The sequence below is a fragment of the Psammomys obesus genome, unplaced genomic scaffold, assembly GCF_907164565.1.
Source record: "Psammomys obesus unplaced genomic scaffold, mPsaObe1.curated_primary_1811, whole genome shotgun sequence".
NCBI classification, from domain to species: domain Eukaryota; kingdom Metazoa; phylum Chordata; class Mammalia; order Rodentia; family Muridae; genus Psammomys; species Psammomys obesus.
In genome coordinates this window covers 6,451,485-6,469,078 of record NW_026585587.1, presented here as the reverse complement: position 1 = coordinate 6,469,078, position 17,594 = coordinate 6,451,485, and the positions used below count along the sequence as shown (strand labels likewise).

The following is a 17,594-nucleotide window of genomic DNA, read 5'->3' as shown; positions in this document are numbered from 1 at the left end:
AGGAAGGAAGGAAGGAAGGAAGGAAGGAAGGAAGGAAGGAAGGAAGGGAAAAAATTTGTTCCCCACCTTCTCTCCCATTTCATCTGTGTGAGTCCCATCACCAGTTTGTTGCCATGGCAATCCAGAACCCCTGCTCCACCTGATGACCTATGATGACCTATGATAATAAGGACAACAAAACTCTGTTCCAGATTTCAGGCAGCCCTCAGAGTCACTGCAATAGAATGCAGCCATTATGGTTGTCTCCCACAGGGCTAGGAAATGGAACCGTCTACCCATCAGTTCCAAATTGTTCCTCTTGGGTCCCGGTCTGTCTGTAAACACTGTGAAGCAGTTTTGCAAAACAACAACCAGACATGTAGCACAAAGTCCACACTCACAGGTTCATATTGGACCTCTCTCCTGGTATCCAGGGGCCTGAATGAAATAGAATGGTACCCTCAGAATCCACCACTCTCCGGCCCTATTCCCTCATTTCCCAGGTACCATTTCCTTTTCTCACCATTCCAAAGAACTGGCTCATCATTTAACCCTTTCCTTACCCACATGCCTTCACAGAAGTTACTGACTCCTTTTCCTGATAAGGTTTGCAGAACCCATTTAAATATTTCTTTTATCCAAGATACAAATGTCTCTATTATATAGGGGGCCATCTGGGCTGCCATGGCTAGCCAGCCATGTTGCTATCAACTCTTTTTTTAGAGTTCATGAATCAGTTGCCAATAAGGAAGAAGAAAAGGGAGCTGGAGCCAAGGCTCCCTCCCCTCCCCTGCACTTCTTCCCAGCAGGAGAAATAGATCCCAGAGTCAAAATGGACCATGTGAACACAGAAACAGAAAATATGCTGAAGACGGATGATCTGGAAATGTCAGCCCACGGTTCCAGACATCACGGAGGTGGGAGGTGGCGGCAGCTTACTTCCCAGCCCTGGAACCTACCAGCTGGGCTGAGTGATGCCACACAGCCTCCAGCACATCTGAAGCACATGCAGAGAAGAAATAAAAGGGGCCCAAGAGCAATGGAGAAAGGAGCAAAGAACAAATAAAAGTGAGAGAAGGGGAGGAGAGGAGGGAAGCAGAGCCCCTAATTCTAGGACCATTACAGCAACCACAGACTTCTGAAGCAGCCAGCCAGGCCACGGCCCCTGTTGCGCAGCTTTGAAGCTGAGCTCTACCTGCTCTGCAGCTGGATATGATGTAAACAATGTAAGTGACAGCTATGCCTGAAAGGGATATGAATGGCCTGTGAATGAAGGGGAAGGCCCATGGTGCCTGCCTGTGGCTTTTCCCTGTGAGAGAGAAGAAGACCCAGAGAATGGGAACCAGTGGGCCAGTCTTAAATATGCTATCTATGGCTTTTACAGTGGTAGTGTATGACCATCCGCCAGACAGTCTCAGGGAAGCGCATCTCCCAGCTGTTCCTACTCCTCAGGAGAGTGAGTACACAGGGTGGGGTCCCTCAGCCACAGCCTCGGGGTGCTGCTGTTCCCACTAGGGCATTCAATCCATGCTCTGCCAACTATACCAACCATAGGGTGCACAGCCTCCCCGCCTGCTCCTGCTTCCGGAGGAGGGAGAACAGAGTATCCCTCACTTGTCACCTGGGCCTGCATGCATGAGACCAGCATCCCTGTGACCTTTTTGGTGGTGATGGGGCAGGATTGGTTTTATGTATTTTTTTTTTTATATGAATGGGTGCTTTGCCTGCACGTATGGCTGTGCACCACATGAATGCCTGATGCCTAGAGAAGCCAGAAGGGGGTGTCAGATCCCTGGGAAATGGAGTTACAGATGCTCATGAGTCACCATGTAAGTACTTACAATTGAACCCAGGTCCTCTGCAGGAGGAACAAGTTATCCTAACCATGGTGGGGGGGGGGGAGATAGCTCCTGCCCCTAACTTTATCTTTTAATGAATCTGGCTAAAAACACAAACAACACCCTTTTTTTTTCTTCTTTAATTCTCAAGGCAGGATTTTTAAAAACCAACAAGCAAGAAACTAGAAAACAAAGCTAGCCTCCAAATTGTTATCCAGAGAGCTGACAGATGTTCCGTTTCCATGTCCACAGCAGTGCCCAGCATAGGGGCAACAGTGAAAGTGTGAGTCCTCAGGTCCCTTACAGGCCCAACTAAGGCTGCCTGCCTGCTCCACCCCTCCCCCACCCCTCACCCCAGCACAGCCCAAGGGTGAACTGCACCTCTCCACTGACTTGAGATGAGAAATGCAAATCAGGTTTTAATGAATTACAAAAAAATTTCTGAAAGATATCCTTTTTCTCTCCCAATAGCAGGTGTGTTTGTCATTTCATATACAGCCCTAAACATTCTCAGCCCTACAATCACAGGAAATGCTGCTATGCTCTTCCTGATGGAATGCCCTGGAAGAAATGACTGTGGTCATAGGCAGATTCCTGGAAGAGTGGTCTTTGGTTTAAAATTTAAAAAAAAAAATCTCTGCTTAAGAATCATATATAATTTCTGGCAATCAAGATTCAATAATAAGATTTAAATGAGGATTTTTCACAATTGTCTGCAAAATAGAAATAATGCAATAAAACTGGCCAGGTATTTCAATGTACATGTCAAAAATGTCCCAGAGGTTCACTATTGGAAGCCTGGTCCCTAGTGGTGTTACTTTGGAAAGTTCTGGAAACTCTGGGAAGTTGGGCCCAGCTGGAGGAGTTAGGTTACTGGAAGTCTCTTCTGATGGGACATGCTTGTCTGGGCCCTCTCCCTTCTTCTCAGTCCTCCGGCTGCTATGATGTGAGTTATTCTGCTCTCCCATAACCTCCCTGCCATGATGGCCTCAAAGTCAGCAAAATAATTCTTAAATTGTGTCTTTTAGGTATTTGGTCACAATGACAGAATACGATTAATTCAAATGGTACCTTTCAGGGGCCAGAAGGTCAAGGAAGACAGAGAGTTGGTACGAAGAAGATAGGAGACTCAGAGAGTCTCTCCGCATACGCCTAGAGGAGCTGCAGAATGACCACGAATACCATTTCTGGTGTTTATACAGCAGAACCCATAGCGGGTCTCGGGCAGGCATCTGTGTACTACGTTCACAGTAGTCACGTGTCATTCACAAAGTCAAGGGTAAGTTAAGAGAATGAGGCAGGCCTCTCCAGAGCACCCAAACCAACAACAGACATAATTACAAGAGGGTGTTTATAAGGCTGACTCACAAAGTCAGAGGCTGTTCAGACCCACGATGGCCATCAGCACCCAGAGAGCTGGGAAATCCAGCAGCCTCTCAATCCAAGAGGCTGGAAGTATTGAGTAAGAGGGACCAATCCTGCAGCCCCAGACTGAGGCTGGAGTCCTGAAACCCCCTAGAGACTCACTCATCCAAAGGACAAAGAATCATCCTGATGCCATGAGCCAAGATGGGGCAACAGGAAAAAACAAAAAGCATGCCCTCACTCTAGAAGAATGGAGCATGCAGGTATGCAAGCTTTCCCTCCTTCCTCTTCTTCCAAATTTTAGTTCCATTTATGTCCCAGTCTTCTAGGTGGGGCCACTCACATCCACGGTGAGTGTTTAGAGTTTGTGTACCTATGTACAAGTTGTCTCTGGAAATGCCTTCGCAGCCACACCCAGAGTGTGCCTTGCCAATTCTCTAGGCGTCTCTCAGTCCCATCCATAACCAAGATTCAGCATCCTACCAAGTGTTCGCTGATAGATAAATGGATACGTAACAAATGGCATATACATCTAATGGAACAGTTTTCAGTCTAATAAGGAATTCAACTGAGATATATGCCATCACATGGATGAACCTTAAAGACATGATGCTAAACGAAATAAGCCAGATAAAAAGTGAAAATGCCATAGTCTTGATTTATACAGGTAAGGTACCTAGAACTGCCAAATTCATAAAAGTAGAAGGGCAGGTGCCAGGGCTAAGGGGAACAGGAAAGCATTACTTGATGGGTTGAATTTCAGTTTAGAGGTGAAGTTCTAAGGATGGGTGGCAGATGGGTGCAAAATCATGAATATACTAAATGCACTTATGATGTGTTTAAGGGTTAAGATTAAAATAGTTAAAACAATAAACATACTCTGCATTTTGTACCACGATTCAAAAAAATCAAATTTAAAAACGTTAGAGAAGCTATACAGACCCCAGCATAGAAACTGTAGAGGTAACGAGATTCCTTTCTCTCCTGGGGTGGTCACAGGGTAAAAGCAGAACAGAACTAGAGAAAACAGGCAACGAGGGGAGCCAGCCAGAGTCTAGCCTTGCACAAGACCGATTAACTGACAGCTGGACAACAGATAGTCCAGTCTGGCACTCACTCGATCAGCATCTGCACAAGTTCTGGAGACAGAAGGAAGTAGGCAGCTCCTGCCCTTCAGTGTACCTGCATGGATCAAGGCCATGGCCAACCCTTCAGCTACAGGAGCATATTGTGTTTTGTTTGTTGGTAGTTGTTTCCTGGTGCCAAGAGTTGAACTCTCGGCCTGGCATATGCCACAGAGACACTCTACCAAGACTATACTTTCAAGGATCATTTTATAGTTCAGATACTCTACCACTGCTCTCAGTCCAGCTTATTGTTCGAAGACACTGGCTGCAGAGACAGGGAGTTCTGTTCAGGTTTCAGAGCCCCTGCAGTGCAGACTGGGCTACAGAACCCGCATTCCAAGGACCCTGGGATATGGTCTTGGCTGCCAGGACTGTGGGGCAGAGGCTAGAGTTGGGAACGGGGCCTGGCCAAGTGACAGGGGAGGAACTCTTCACTCACAGAGCTGTGGGCCATCCTGTACCCCTCTTCTGGCAGGCAGCTGCTTTCCCCTCTTCCCCTGCCCTGCTGAGCTGCATCTATGGTCTCCACCCTGAGCATCCAGGAGAATATGACTCGCCAACAGGGGGGGAAAAAAGCTGTAGGGACAAGCCCGCTGGCCATTTTCCTACCCATGCCTCTTTCATGGGAACAGATTTCCTGTCTGTGTTTGTGAAGCAGCAAGGCTAAGCCTCCACCTCTCTCCAGCCTGCAAGGGAGATTATCCACTAACTAGTGTAAAGAGAGCAATGGTGAGGCTGGAAATATGGACCCTCAGAGTCTCCATAATACTTATGAAGAATAAACAAAAGGCCTTTGTAAAGGAGAAAGGAAAAAAAAAAAAGCACCAAGTCTTGAGGTAACAGGTATAGCCAAGGAGCCTTGGAGCCTTGGAGCCTTGGAGAAGCCATTCTCTCAGGCAATAGCATCTGAGCTCCTGAACTGTGTACCACACAAGCCTTTACACCACAATGGTCCCTCCTCTGGGCACAGGGGAGATGCTGGAGCATCCCAGTGTGTGCGGCGCGCATGCGGTACACTCCCACCAGGGCCAGCTGCCAGGCACTGCTCTGCAGGGGTCCCCGCTCCCCCCAAGGCTGCAGGCTCCTGTTCTTCAAGCCAGAAACACACAAGCTTCTGGTTTCGCAGGCCAAACGAAGCTGCGAGAGGTGTCTGAGAGCCACCACTCACCAGTCTTGAGCTCAGCATGCATCCACCATGTCCCTCAAAATCCTACAAATGCTGAAGACGGTAAGCACAGGGCTACAGTCAGCTTCTGTGTCACTTGAGGAGCCAAGCGCATGTTCACCTGTGAAAGTGTTTGAGGACACAGACACACACACATGTGCATGTACACACACACACACACACACACACACACACACACACACACGTACAAATGAGCCACCTGAGTTTGCCATGTCATGAGAGCAGGTGACAGAATAAAGTGGAGAACGGTTAAGGACGAGAACAGAGGCATACAGTGGGAAAGAACATGGAAAATTTAGATCCGGGAGACACGACTTTTCCTTGTGGCAAGAGTAATAAACAAGCATATCCAAGGGCCAATGGTCTAACTGTGTGCTGGGGCCTTGAGACAGTGACAGGTGGGAGAAGAGTTCAAAGGTAGGTAGATACCTCCAATGCCCACCACAGGGATTTGAACATCTTCCTCCAGCACCTTCATCCACCCCATGAGACCCTAAGCCGGGTCGTCAATCCCATGCCAGATTCGGGATCATCTAACCAAGCCTCTCATGGTTTTTAACGTGTAAGGTGCTATTCTGAGTTTCATTCTCTTGCTGTATAAAACACCCTGACATAAAGCAGCTTAGGGGGTAGAAGTGTTTGTGTCAGGATATAATTCCAGGTTGACTACTCGTTACTGTGGGGAAGTCAAGGCAAGAATTCCAAACAGCCAGTCCCATCACTTCCTCAGTTGTGAGAACAAAGAAGAATGCCCTCATGCTCACTTGCTTTCTTGTGCTCAGCTCTGTTTTCTCCGCTCTTCAACAGTTCAGGAAGCTTTGCCTAGGGAATGGTGCTACTCACGGTGGGCTGAATCTTCCCACACTGATCAACTCAATTAAGTCAACCCCCCGTAGACATTCCCATAGGCCAACCCAATATTGACAGTTCTTCACCTAGACTCTTCTCCCAGGTGAGTCTAGCTCTCACCAAGTTGACACTTAAAGCTAGTCGTCATAGGTACCACTTGGTGTACGCAAAAATGCTGGTGGCCCCATCTCAGTCTATCAGCCTACCCTTGCTTTAGATGCCTTTTTTCACACTTTGTGTTTAAGCTTTATTTTAGCATGTATAAGAGTCTTGTGTTTGCCTCTCCTTCTATGCTAAATTAAAGATATTTGCCAGCCTCATCATTAAGTTCTGCATTGGTATTCAGAGACCAACTCGGGATTTAATTGCGCGCTTGGGAGTTTTCATGACCTTTATGGGATTAATCATACTCTCGGTGCTATGCTATTAAGCATACAGAAGTCTTGGCCACCCATGAAGATTCAGACACTGGACGTGAATGACCACCCCCAGCAGCGGCTGCCCTCACTTCCTGAGTGTGAGGATGGAATGCATGGGCATAGCTTCCTGGCCTGTAGAAGGACTCATTTGGTGCCTCTCCTCTATTCAGAACAATTCGGTTTCCTTTCTAAGGTCCCTTAAGCCACCATAAGAAAAAGCAGCCTGACCTGCAAAGAGACATCAGCTGGAATTTAATATTTGTCTCCTGTAAGCCACAGGGAGACTATCTACATCTGGCCACCAAGTGGTGAGGGAATGGTGTATTTCATAATTATGATTTTAAAAAAAAAATGGGTCTCATGGGGACTGGGGAGATGGCATAGCAGGAAAAGGCCCTTGCCACCAAGCCTGACAGCCTGAGTATGGTGTCCAGGACCCACATGGTAGAAAGAGGGAACAGTAACTGCCACAAAGTCGTCCTCTGATTTCCACACATGTACCAGGGCTGTGTACAAATGCATATACATATACACACAAAAAAAATGTAATAAAAATCTTGATGCTCATCACAGGGACTGCTAAGATGTCTCGATGAGTAAGAATGTTTGCTCTGCAAGTATAAGAACCTAAGTTTGAATCCAAAGGACCTACATAAAAACCCAGGTATGGCTGTGCATGCCTGTAACCCCATCATTATGAAGTAAAAAGTCAGATCCCAAGAGCTCACTGACCATCCAGCCTAACAAATAATGCGAGCTTTTAGTTTAGTAAGAGATCTCAAGGCAGTCGAGGAAGACACTTGATTGACATCCTGCTCTGGGCTCTGCACATACACACTAGGGAACACACACTCTCACACTCTCACACTCTCACGCATGTACCACACCACACATCTCATCATACAAACACACACACAAATGGGTATCACAGCTACCCAGTGGACTACTATTGAACAGCATATTATCAACTCCTGTGAGGGTACAAAGCCTAGTATGCAACCCTCTTGGCAACAGGACATGCACCTGAGATGACGCACCATCTCACAAACCTTTCAAGCTTTCTTGCTCAGATCTGTTGCTGAGCCTCCATCCATCAGGGTGTGCCTCACCTTCGCCCTACTCTCCTGTCCCTTTGAGCATCTCCTCTCTACCTAGAGAAGCAGAACTAAAGTTCACTGCTGTGGTAGTTAGAAAAAGAATGGGCCCCAGAACCCACGTATTTGAATGTTTGGTTCCCAGTTGGTAGGCTGTTTAGAAAGGGCTACAAGGTGTGGCCTTGTTGGAGGAGGCATGTCCCTGGGTGTGAAGGTTTGAATAACTATGGACCCCATAGACTCGTGTTTTTGAATGCTTGGCCCATAAGGAGTGACACTAAAAGGAAGTGTGGCCTTACTGTAGTAAGTGTGGCCTTGTTGGAGGAAGTGTGTCACTGTGGAGATGCCTTTGAGGTCTTAGGTGTGCTCAAGCTATGCCCAGTGACACAATCTCCTTCTGCTGTTTGTGGATCAAGGTGCAGAACTCTCAGCTCCTTCTCCAGCACCATGTCTACCATGCTTCCCACCATGATGGATAATGGACTAAACCTCTGAAACTGTAAGCCAGCCCCAATTCAATGTTTTCCTTGATAAGAGTTGCCGTGGTCATGGTGTCGCCTCACGGCAATGGAAACCCTGCCTAAGACATGGGGGGTAGGCTTTGAGATCTCAAATTCTCACGGCAGGTCCAGTATCACTCTCTTCCTCCTCTGTGTTTATGGATGTAAGCTCTCCGCTATTGCTCCAGCACCATGCCTGCCTGCTGCCATGCTTCCTATCACGATGGGATTAACCCCCTGAAACTGTAAGCCAGTCCCCAATTAAATGCCTTTTGTGAGTTGCCTTGGTCATGGTGTCTCTTCACAGCAGCCTTCCCTGAAAGACAGAGCCACCAGGCCTGAGATGCTTCAGGCCCCCTGCAGGTCTGGGAATGTGTAATTTTAGAAACCATCATATGACTATTGTAAGTCTAGGAAACTATTCATCAAAGAAGAGTTTGTCAAGCTTGGCTGGTCCAGTAAATTAGCCAGATGCTGAATTTACTTATCCTGCAGGAACAGCTCTAAGCATCATGCTACCCATGCCCTAGATACTGAGGCCACAACAGATGGAAGCAGTTACAATCCCCGAGAACCAGTAGCCCAGTGCTGTGTGACCAGTGGAACCTTGGGATGTACAGCAGGGCACAGGAGAAATAAATGGGGGTTGGCGTGGGGGATGGAGGCTTCTCAGAAAATCTAAGACTAGAATTCAGCCATCCCAGTAAGGAATGGGATGAGTAAACAGCATTCCAGGGAAGTGGAAGAGCCCGTTTGGGAACTCACTGGAACACAGAAGATGTCAAATGAGTGAAGCCACATTTAACTGGACCACGTCTTGGAAGCCCTTTAGGCTGTACAGGTAAGACAAGCCAAAAAGAGTTTTAGTCTAGGGATGCCATGCAGAGATTCTTTCTGGTGTTGACTCACTCTGGGGAGGGGTGCAGCACATGAGGTAAAAACCGGGGGTGGGGGGGAAATTTTGAAGGGATCTGATGCTCTGGGGAAGAGCACATCAAGCCTGGCCCAAGGCAGGGCCACGGGGCAGAAAAGAGGGCACAGGTTAGGATGGTGTCCCCTGAAGATACAGGGAAACAATGTTCATGGAAGACACAGCTGCAGCTGTGCCTCGAGTTAGGAAAGAAATTAATTTACCAGTGCATGCATGGAGATGTTCGGGGCAGGTAATATGGTCTGACTGTTTCATCAAAAACCATGTTGAAATTTAATTGCAGTTGTGGTGGCATTAAGTGGTGGGATCTTTATGCGGCAATGAGGTCACGGGATATCACCTTCATGAATGGATTAAGGCTGCTATCACAGGAGGCGTTAGTATTAAACATGTGACGTGGCACACGCTCCCTTTCCTCTCCTCATGCCAAATGATGCCTTCCATCACGTTGTGAAGGCCCCTTAGATCTTGGACCAGTGAGCCAAATAAACTCCTCTTGATTCTACTACCTGGTCCGCTATGTTCTGTCATAGCAACAGAAAAGGGCAAGATGGCAGGGCAGTGAGGTGCCTCTGATGACAGGCTCCATCATATCAGTGAGCCTGAAGTAAAGACTTGAGTGTGGGGGCTTCTGGGGCTCTGAGGATGTGACAAAACCATAAGATTGAATGCTAAAAGTTGGAGAATCACACCCAGGCCATGGTAATGGGCTATGAGAGTGTAAGGGCCAGCCAAGGTCACACTGTGAATTCATCCGGATGCCAGAAGCTCTTGGGGCTCTAGCATGAGAGCAGAGGGGTATACAGAGTGTGTTCCTGGCATGGAGATCTCCCACCGTAAAGGAGATACACCCAGATGAGCCAAGTGGTGGTGATGACCTTAAAGGAATCATGTCCTCAACAGACAATGCCCTGAGAGGAAAGGGGGAAATAGTCAAAACAGGAAACACCGACAGAAGTCCAGGAGTAAGAGGTCCAGGGCTGCCTGGAATGACAGACATGGGTGTGGTCAGGAGGTCACAGGCACATAGGCAGTCTCTGACAGGAGGTCAGGTCAGTAACTACCACAACTCAGGTCGGTGAGGACATGACCACGACGAGGCCCAAATCCTTGGTGGATCCTGAAGGGAGTGGCCCACAGAGGCAGGTGACGGTGACAGCAAAGGGTGGAGAGGGCACCATCCAGACAGCACACGATGGGAAAAGGAGGCACTCCTCACCTTCTGGGGAGGAAGTGGCAGTGGAAAACATGTCCATAGGATAAAGTGCAGAGGGGCATGAACGCACGATGGAGAATGGAAAGCAGCCGCTGGCGGTGACAGGAGGAAAGTGAAGCCAGGTATGGTCTCAGGGTTAGTAGGGACGCCCATGAAAAGGTCGCAGAGCTTCACCTGCCTTTCTTCAGAACCTGGAGAGTCAGAGGGAAACTGCTTTGGTGCCTCTGCCACATCCCTTGGGAAGCCTGGCAACATGAGCGAGCGGTGAAACTCTGCCAACCCGCACTGGCTGGTTCCCAGAGGCTCTGAGTCCTGTCCCCGCCTCCGCTCTTACAACATGATTGATGGAGATGCAATGATGACAGGGCTGGCTTTGGGAGAGGGCCAGCCATCACTCACCATAGTCTGAAACAAAAAACAAGCATCCTGCCAGACAGAGGGAGCCCTCTAGGTTCACCGGTGTGCCCCACCTCCTTGCAGGAAGACTCCCCACTGACACCACTGGCTCTGAGCCTCCGGGGAAGGGTTGATCTTCTTTGCATCAACTGTAGTTCTCCAAGTTCCAAAGCGACAAGGTCCAGAAAAGGATGCATATTCCCTTGCTACCCAGGATGTGCTCCCCAAGAGCAGCTGGAAATGGGCCAGGCAGAAGGGCAGGAGAAGCTGTTGTTAAGATGATGAAGCCCCCTGTGCCTCCAGGATCGTCCTCAGCTGTGGAGAATAAGGATGGGCCCAAGAGACTTTTTGCTGTCTGTGGGAAGGGCGGGAAATCATGGGGGGAGGGGGAGTGGAAGAAAAGGACAGGTACAGCTGCCTGACTCCAGATGCAGGAAGATGTCTTGATCTGAACAGACCAGCAGTGGAAGCCAGGGAAGGCCTGGCAAGGGCACATGCTGCCCCCCAGCTCAGAGCACCTTAAAAAGAGTCTCTGGGGAAAAGGTTACAGCGAGCCCCAAGCATCCTGCTTCACAAAACACTCCCCCCCTCCTTCTTTTTTATGGATGGATAACTGGAGAAACTGAGACCTGTTCCTTGTGGCTGTGGCTGTGGCTTTGACAGGCTAGAACTGGTTGAAAGGTTTAGCAATGAAGACACTTTGCCAAGTAAAACTTCCCTCAGCAGACTGGTACTCATTATCGTCTGTGAGGTCCATTCAAACTCCAAGAGCAAATGCCACCAAAGCCATTCCAAGATGAGGCAATCCATCAAGTCTTTCTAGAGAGCATCACTGGGAACTAATTTTATGTGTTAATTGCCAAAGTTTGGAGGGACTCTGGATATCAAAAAACCTGGAAAACTAAAAGCCTGAAGTCAGCGGTAATGCTTATTTGATCTTTTCAAAGAATGGCTTCATCTGTGTTTATATAATGAGACCGTCTGCAAACAGGCTTGGCCAAGCTGGAGCAGAGAAGATTCTGAATTGTGAGTAAACACTGTTCATCTCAGACCGGCTGGAAGCAGGCATCGCTCCACGTCGTGAACCTTTCAGAACACTTGTGGGATTTTTCTCTTCTAAAGGCCCACATGCAGTTTTTTAAATGCACACACACACACACACACACACACACACACACACACACACACACACAATCTCCCAATCTTTTCTGGATGGAAAGGCAGGTGGTGACTTTCATTTCATTGCATATTGTTGTATTTTCAAACTTTTTGGAAATGAGCCTGTGTCCTTTCGCTTTCATAAGTAAACGTCGAATTCTTAAGAAAACAGAATTTCTTCTTTTAAAGAGGACTGCAAGGGACTGGGTGTAGTGGTAAATGCCCGTAATCCTAGCACTCTGGGGATAGAGTCAGGACGAGTGTGAGTTCCGGGCCAGCCTGGACTACGCATATCAATCCTCTGAGCATAAAAAGGTGGTGGGGGAGATTTGTGCTGTTTTGAGCCTTGTTACACTCCAAGCAGAAATTCCAGCTCTAAATCTCTTGCTTACACAGAAGGTAATATTTGGGGTAGAAACTGCATTAAATCAGTAATTCAAAACCAGTAATTACAGCCAGGGAAAGGGCTTGGGCCATAAGGGTCTCACAGACTCAGCTCAAATCCCAACGCATACTAGCCGCACAAGCTTGGGCAAGTTTTAGAACCTCTTAGAGCCATAGTTTCCTCATGTGTACAAAGTCACATGTGGAGACTAAAGGACGCCCTGCCATGTAAAAGACAATGTATACGGAGAAAACAGCGCCATGGTTCAAAACAAGCAAACAAAAACCCTCAGTTTCTCTCTGATTCTGCAAAGCATAATAAATGTCCTCAAAGACATGGCTGATCGGAAATAATTTCATTTGAAAACAATGCACGTAGGTTTTCAGGGCAAAAGCCAAGACTTCAATGTGTTTATAACAGGCCATATCCCCATCTTTGCTTCTACACATCCAGGGAGGAGTGGGGGAGGGGGAGGGATAACTGGAGATACCCCTGACAGGTCCTCTCCAAACTACACAGCACAGAGGGCAGGTGAATACACACTAGATAAATAGTGATGTCTATTATTTCCTTTAGATAGGTACGTACATGTACAGATAAATAAGAATTTTTTTTTTAAAGCCACCTGCCTTTCTCTTAGTTCAGGAGGTACAGGCATTTGAACCACTGAGCATTAAATGCCAATTCATTACTTGGGCTGTCAATACATACTAAGCAATCAATATGACTCATCAGATCAGGAAATATAAGATGCCGGAAAGAAGGCAAATGCACCAGCTACTAACTCTCCCGAATTCTTGGTCGAAATAATGACAATATTCAACCAATATCCACAAACACACCGTCTGTGCATCCGGAAATCAGACCATTTCTGGGTTCCCCTTTCCGTGTTCAGGAATCAAATGACTGTGGTGTGGGGTGGATTACTCGCTTTAGAGAGAGAAGGAAAAGACTAGGAAACAGGGACTGACCCTATCGTCACTGGGTCACTTCCACTAGCCATGTCAACACGACTGACATGGGATTTGATTGAATTGTACCCTCACATTGGGAGATGAGTTTGCGGGCAGAGACCAGCTCAGGACCACTAGGACTGCCATTCAGCTGTCTCTTGGTCAATTTGGCAGCTCAAACTGTCTGCTTTATTAGCTGGTTCTTGAAGTACCTATTACTCTCTCCATCCCCACCCACATACACTATGAGGGAGAGAAAAGAATCCTTTCTGGTGACCCAACCTGCTTCAGGAGCCAGTGCAGTGAACACCAGGTCTGAAGGAGTTTGGGGTGCTCTTGGGACATCATGCCACCCCCAGACAAAGCCAAACCAGGAAGGAACAGCAAATTAAGTATTAGCCTTCAAGAATGTGGCTCCCTCTGAAAATTCAAAAAGCTGAGAAAGTTCCTTTACAACATGGGAGTAGATCTATGCGGCATGTTTGGGCACTGTCTACCCTGAATCCCTGTTCATCCAAGTGGGGTTTCACTTTTTCTTTATGAGGAAACAGCCTCAAAGCCCCACTGTCTGCAGTAGAACAGACTGAGCATTCCAGGGTGGAGAGGACAAAATCCCATCACATCTAACTGGCAGGACTCCTTACATCAGCCCTCATATTTTCTCCTCGGGAATCTCTTCCCTCTTGTTTCTACATTCCTAAACCAAACAGCGAGTGATTATGCAATCTTAGAAAGAGGTGCAAGCTTAGGTGTGACCTTCGGAGTCTTTTCAGGGACAGGTGATTGGAAACCCCTTCCTCCTCCCCAGGCACTCGCCCTCTGCTCCTTGTCACCTGGCCCTTGCAAGAGACTCGGGGTTCTATTTTAAGACAAATCCTCTCACACTAGAAATTACTCAAACAAAACATAGGCATCTCAACGGCTCCTCAGTCTTCTTCCTTCTGGGTCACCTCTTCCTGTACACAGTCGCTCCAAGGCCCCCCAACCGGGCCTCCAAAAGCTGGTCCCAGGGTCCCTCCCATCACCCAACCCTGCTGGAAGGGCAGGGCTGTTAATGGTGAGTGTCAGGCAGTGGGACCTGACCCTTCAGACCAGCCTTCCCAGGGTGGGAATTCGGGCCTTGCATCCTCAGAAGGAAGCCAAGGGATCAAAGGTTTGTGAAACGCGGAACAGTCCACAGGAGACCCGTTCCTCCTGCGCCTCCCCCTTACTCCTCCTCAGGAGTGCTCAGCGTACACCACACCACGCCTGAAGACCTAGGATCCATCCACTCTCCACTCAGGGAGGAAGCTTGTGCCCTGAGGGTGATGGAACCTGGCCAGGTCTGCACTACCTGGAACCTTCTTCTTCCTGCTCTCCCTCCTTTCCTCTTCTCTCTTCACTCTCGGCTCTCTTGGTTTCCCTTCTCCCCTGCCTGGCCTCTCCCTACTTCCTCTTACAAGGCACTCTGGTTTTGTTTCCACTTTGTCTCCAATTATGTCTAAACGCAACCCACCACAGATGCTGACATTTTGAATGTTTAGTTGTTATAGTTACTTGACTAATTGCCTGGGCCACCGGCGGCGCTTCTTCTTTCCTGCAGGCAGGAGAGAAGGGGGGATGGGAGGGAAGCCGGGCAGATGGGGGTTTGAGCCACTACTCCAGGGCGGCCCAGACACCCTGCCACGCCCAGGAGTGTGCCCCGCGCAAGAGGCTCCGCGGGCCACACGCTCCAGCCAGGGCAGGAAGGCGCGCCTGGTACCTGTACCGCCTGGCCTCAGGATACCAAGAACAGCGGCTCCTGCCCCGGGACAAGGGAGATGGACAAGGTCTACCCAGCAAGTGGCCTCACAGTCCTCCCACGCCTGCGATGTACAAAAGACGGGTGAAGTGAGCATACAAGGTGGGCGTGGGGGTGGGGGCTCTGGGGCAAATGAGAGTTAGAAGCTGCCGCAGGTTACTCACGTGCCAGATAGCGAAGAAGATGAGCGCAGCGCAGAGCACCAGGGACAGCATGTAGCAGAAAGCAGCGAAAGTGAAGGCCATGGCTGAGAACCCCGGATCCCACCACGCACAAAGCCGCTCCCTGGAGACCAGGGCCCTCCCAAACGAGGGGGCCAGAGAGACGCCTCGTCAGCACGCTCCCGGCCAAACCAATGGCTGGGAGCACCCGAGACAAGCAGAAAGAGAGTTGAGGGTCAGCGAAGCCGGCAGGATTTCGGCAGGTCCGGAGACCCGGGACCTGGAGCGCCCACAGGTCCGGAATGTCGCTGGCGGCAACTGCTCCCCTAGCCGAAGAAGAAGCCTAACCAGCAGAGAACAGCTGCAGACCAGTGTCAACTAAACAGGTTTGGAGACCAACAGGCGCCCAGTGCGAGGACTCCACTCGGGACCCGGCGAAGAGGTCCGGTCCTCTGGAAAGAGTCCTCCCTGTCCGCGCCCGGGCGAGGAGGTGGGGCGAGCTTGCCACCCAGACTCCGAGAGCGTCCCGCCAGGTGCCCAGGATCCGGATCCTCCAGCCCGCGGCCGCCCTGTCCCCGAGCACAAGTCTTTCGGTGTCCGAGGCGAGCCAGGCTCCCGTTAACCCTGCACCCCGGGCTGGGGTCTTCCAGAGCCGCTGTGCGCACGGAGCTGCATCCGGCCCCGGCCCCAACCGCGTCCCCGGCCGCCGCGACCCGGTGCCTGGGAAACTGGGTCGGACCGGGGCGGCGTGGGCTCGCGCCTAGAGGGCCAGCGCGGGGCCGGGCGGCTGCTGCTTGGGTTTCCGGCCAGGCGCTGCCCGCGGCGGAGCGGGGCTCCACCTGCTGCTGCTGCTGTCGCGGGCGGGCGCCGCGCAGACTGCGGTGCCGGGACCCCTCCCTCGCGGCGCCCCACCCTCGCCCGCCCCGGAGCGCGCTCTCCCCGCGGGCGGAGACTGCGGCGGCGGGGGCCCCGGAGGCGACGGCGAGGAGCCGCGGTGCGCGCCCGCCTCTCCGAGGAAACTTGCGGCCCCGCGCGCAGGGGCGGGAGGGGCAGGGACTCTTTAAGCACGTGCGCCCGGCGCGAGTGGGTAGGCGGAAGGCTATGGAGATGACGCTTCCGCCGCCCCTAGGCTTCCAGCAGTTTTGCGCACACCAGAGCGAGAAGTGAGGGGACTCGGTCGAGGGAGTGGGTTGGCTCCTGTTGGTTGGGTCCCGCTTAGGCAGACTTCCCGGACTGTCTGGTACTCCAGAGCTGGGATGCCATTACAGCTCTACGCTGAGCCCCCCACCGCAGGATCCTGCGCCCATCCCTGGCGTCCTCCACAATCCCACTCCATCTGACCTTGGGATTAAGGGAGCCTGGGCGGTCGTGGGATAAGGCAAGGCTGGCAGCCAGTGTTTCTGGGTTGCTCTGTGGCATTAGGGGCATATACTCTCGGAGGCAGACTTCCTCCTACCTCCAACTTTCTCAGCCTCCTTAAATAAGAGCTGAATAGCAATGAGTTATCTTCAAACCAATGCGTACCTAGCAAAGAGCGCTTAGGTACCCAGTAAATCCGTAAATGGTAGGGACTCATGTGTGCCTCGGCCACAGTGGTTTAGCATCATAGAAATTTGCATCATAATCGCTCAATGATAGCCCGCAGATAGGGCTTGGAGTCCAGATGAGTCAGCGCAGGAAGGAAGAAGAGATGTCCCGAACGATGACTAGCAAGTCCCCTGGGAGTACAAATACAGGCCATGGTTTGGGCTGCATCTCAGAGCACCAGGTTTCTCTCACATCCTCCCCAACCTCCGGGTCTTCTGCCACCTCGCCATGGCGGTCCCTAAGCCTTAGGAGAAGGGATGTGATACAGTGGTCCCTGTGTGGCTGGCTGGGCACTCCACTGCCCTGGGCAGGGTGTGTGTTTCTGCATTAACTGCCATCCGCTGCGCAAAGCAACGTCTTTCCTGAGACCTGAGAACTGCTCTAAGCTATAGGTACAGAGATACAAAGTTAGAGGACAGTTTGATACCATTTCAACTTAGCAAAACAATTGTGGTAAGTTGTCCTCGGGGCATTAACGATTCCACAACTGTGATTCCTGGCCAGATTGACAGTCGCAGGCATTCGTTTCCTCCTGTAACAGACTTTAAAACCAACCAGAAAGCAGCTGGTTACCCCGTAACATTCATGCCACTGTTGCACTCATGGGCATATTTTGCCACATCGGTCGTTACTGTAGCTCACAGGGTTCACACCTGGGTAAGAGTGTTGA

The 17,594-nt window shown here is 50.1% G+C and overlaps 1 protein-coding gene across 2 annotated transcripts in view; it reads right to left on the bottom strand.

Annotated features, from left to right (window-relative positions):
- The window catches only part of Cnih3 (cornichon family AMPA receptor auxiliary protein 3), a 70,645-nt gene extending 54,453 nt beyond the window's left edge, over positions 1 to 16,192 (bottom strand). For both annotated transcript variants that reach the window (XM_055609356.1, XM_055609367.1), the window contains exon 1: positions 15,341 to 16,192. In XM_055609356.1, coding sequence (XP_055465331.1) covers positions 15,341 to 15,421 — 81 coding nt within the window. In that variant the 5' untranslated portion in view covers positions 15,422 to 16,192. The remainder of the gene's footprint in view (positions 1 to 15,340) is intronic.
- Positions 16,193 to 17,594: the final 1,402 nt, after the last annotated feature.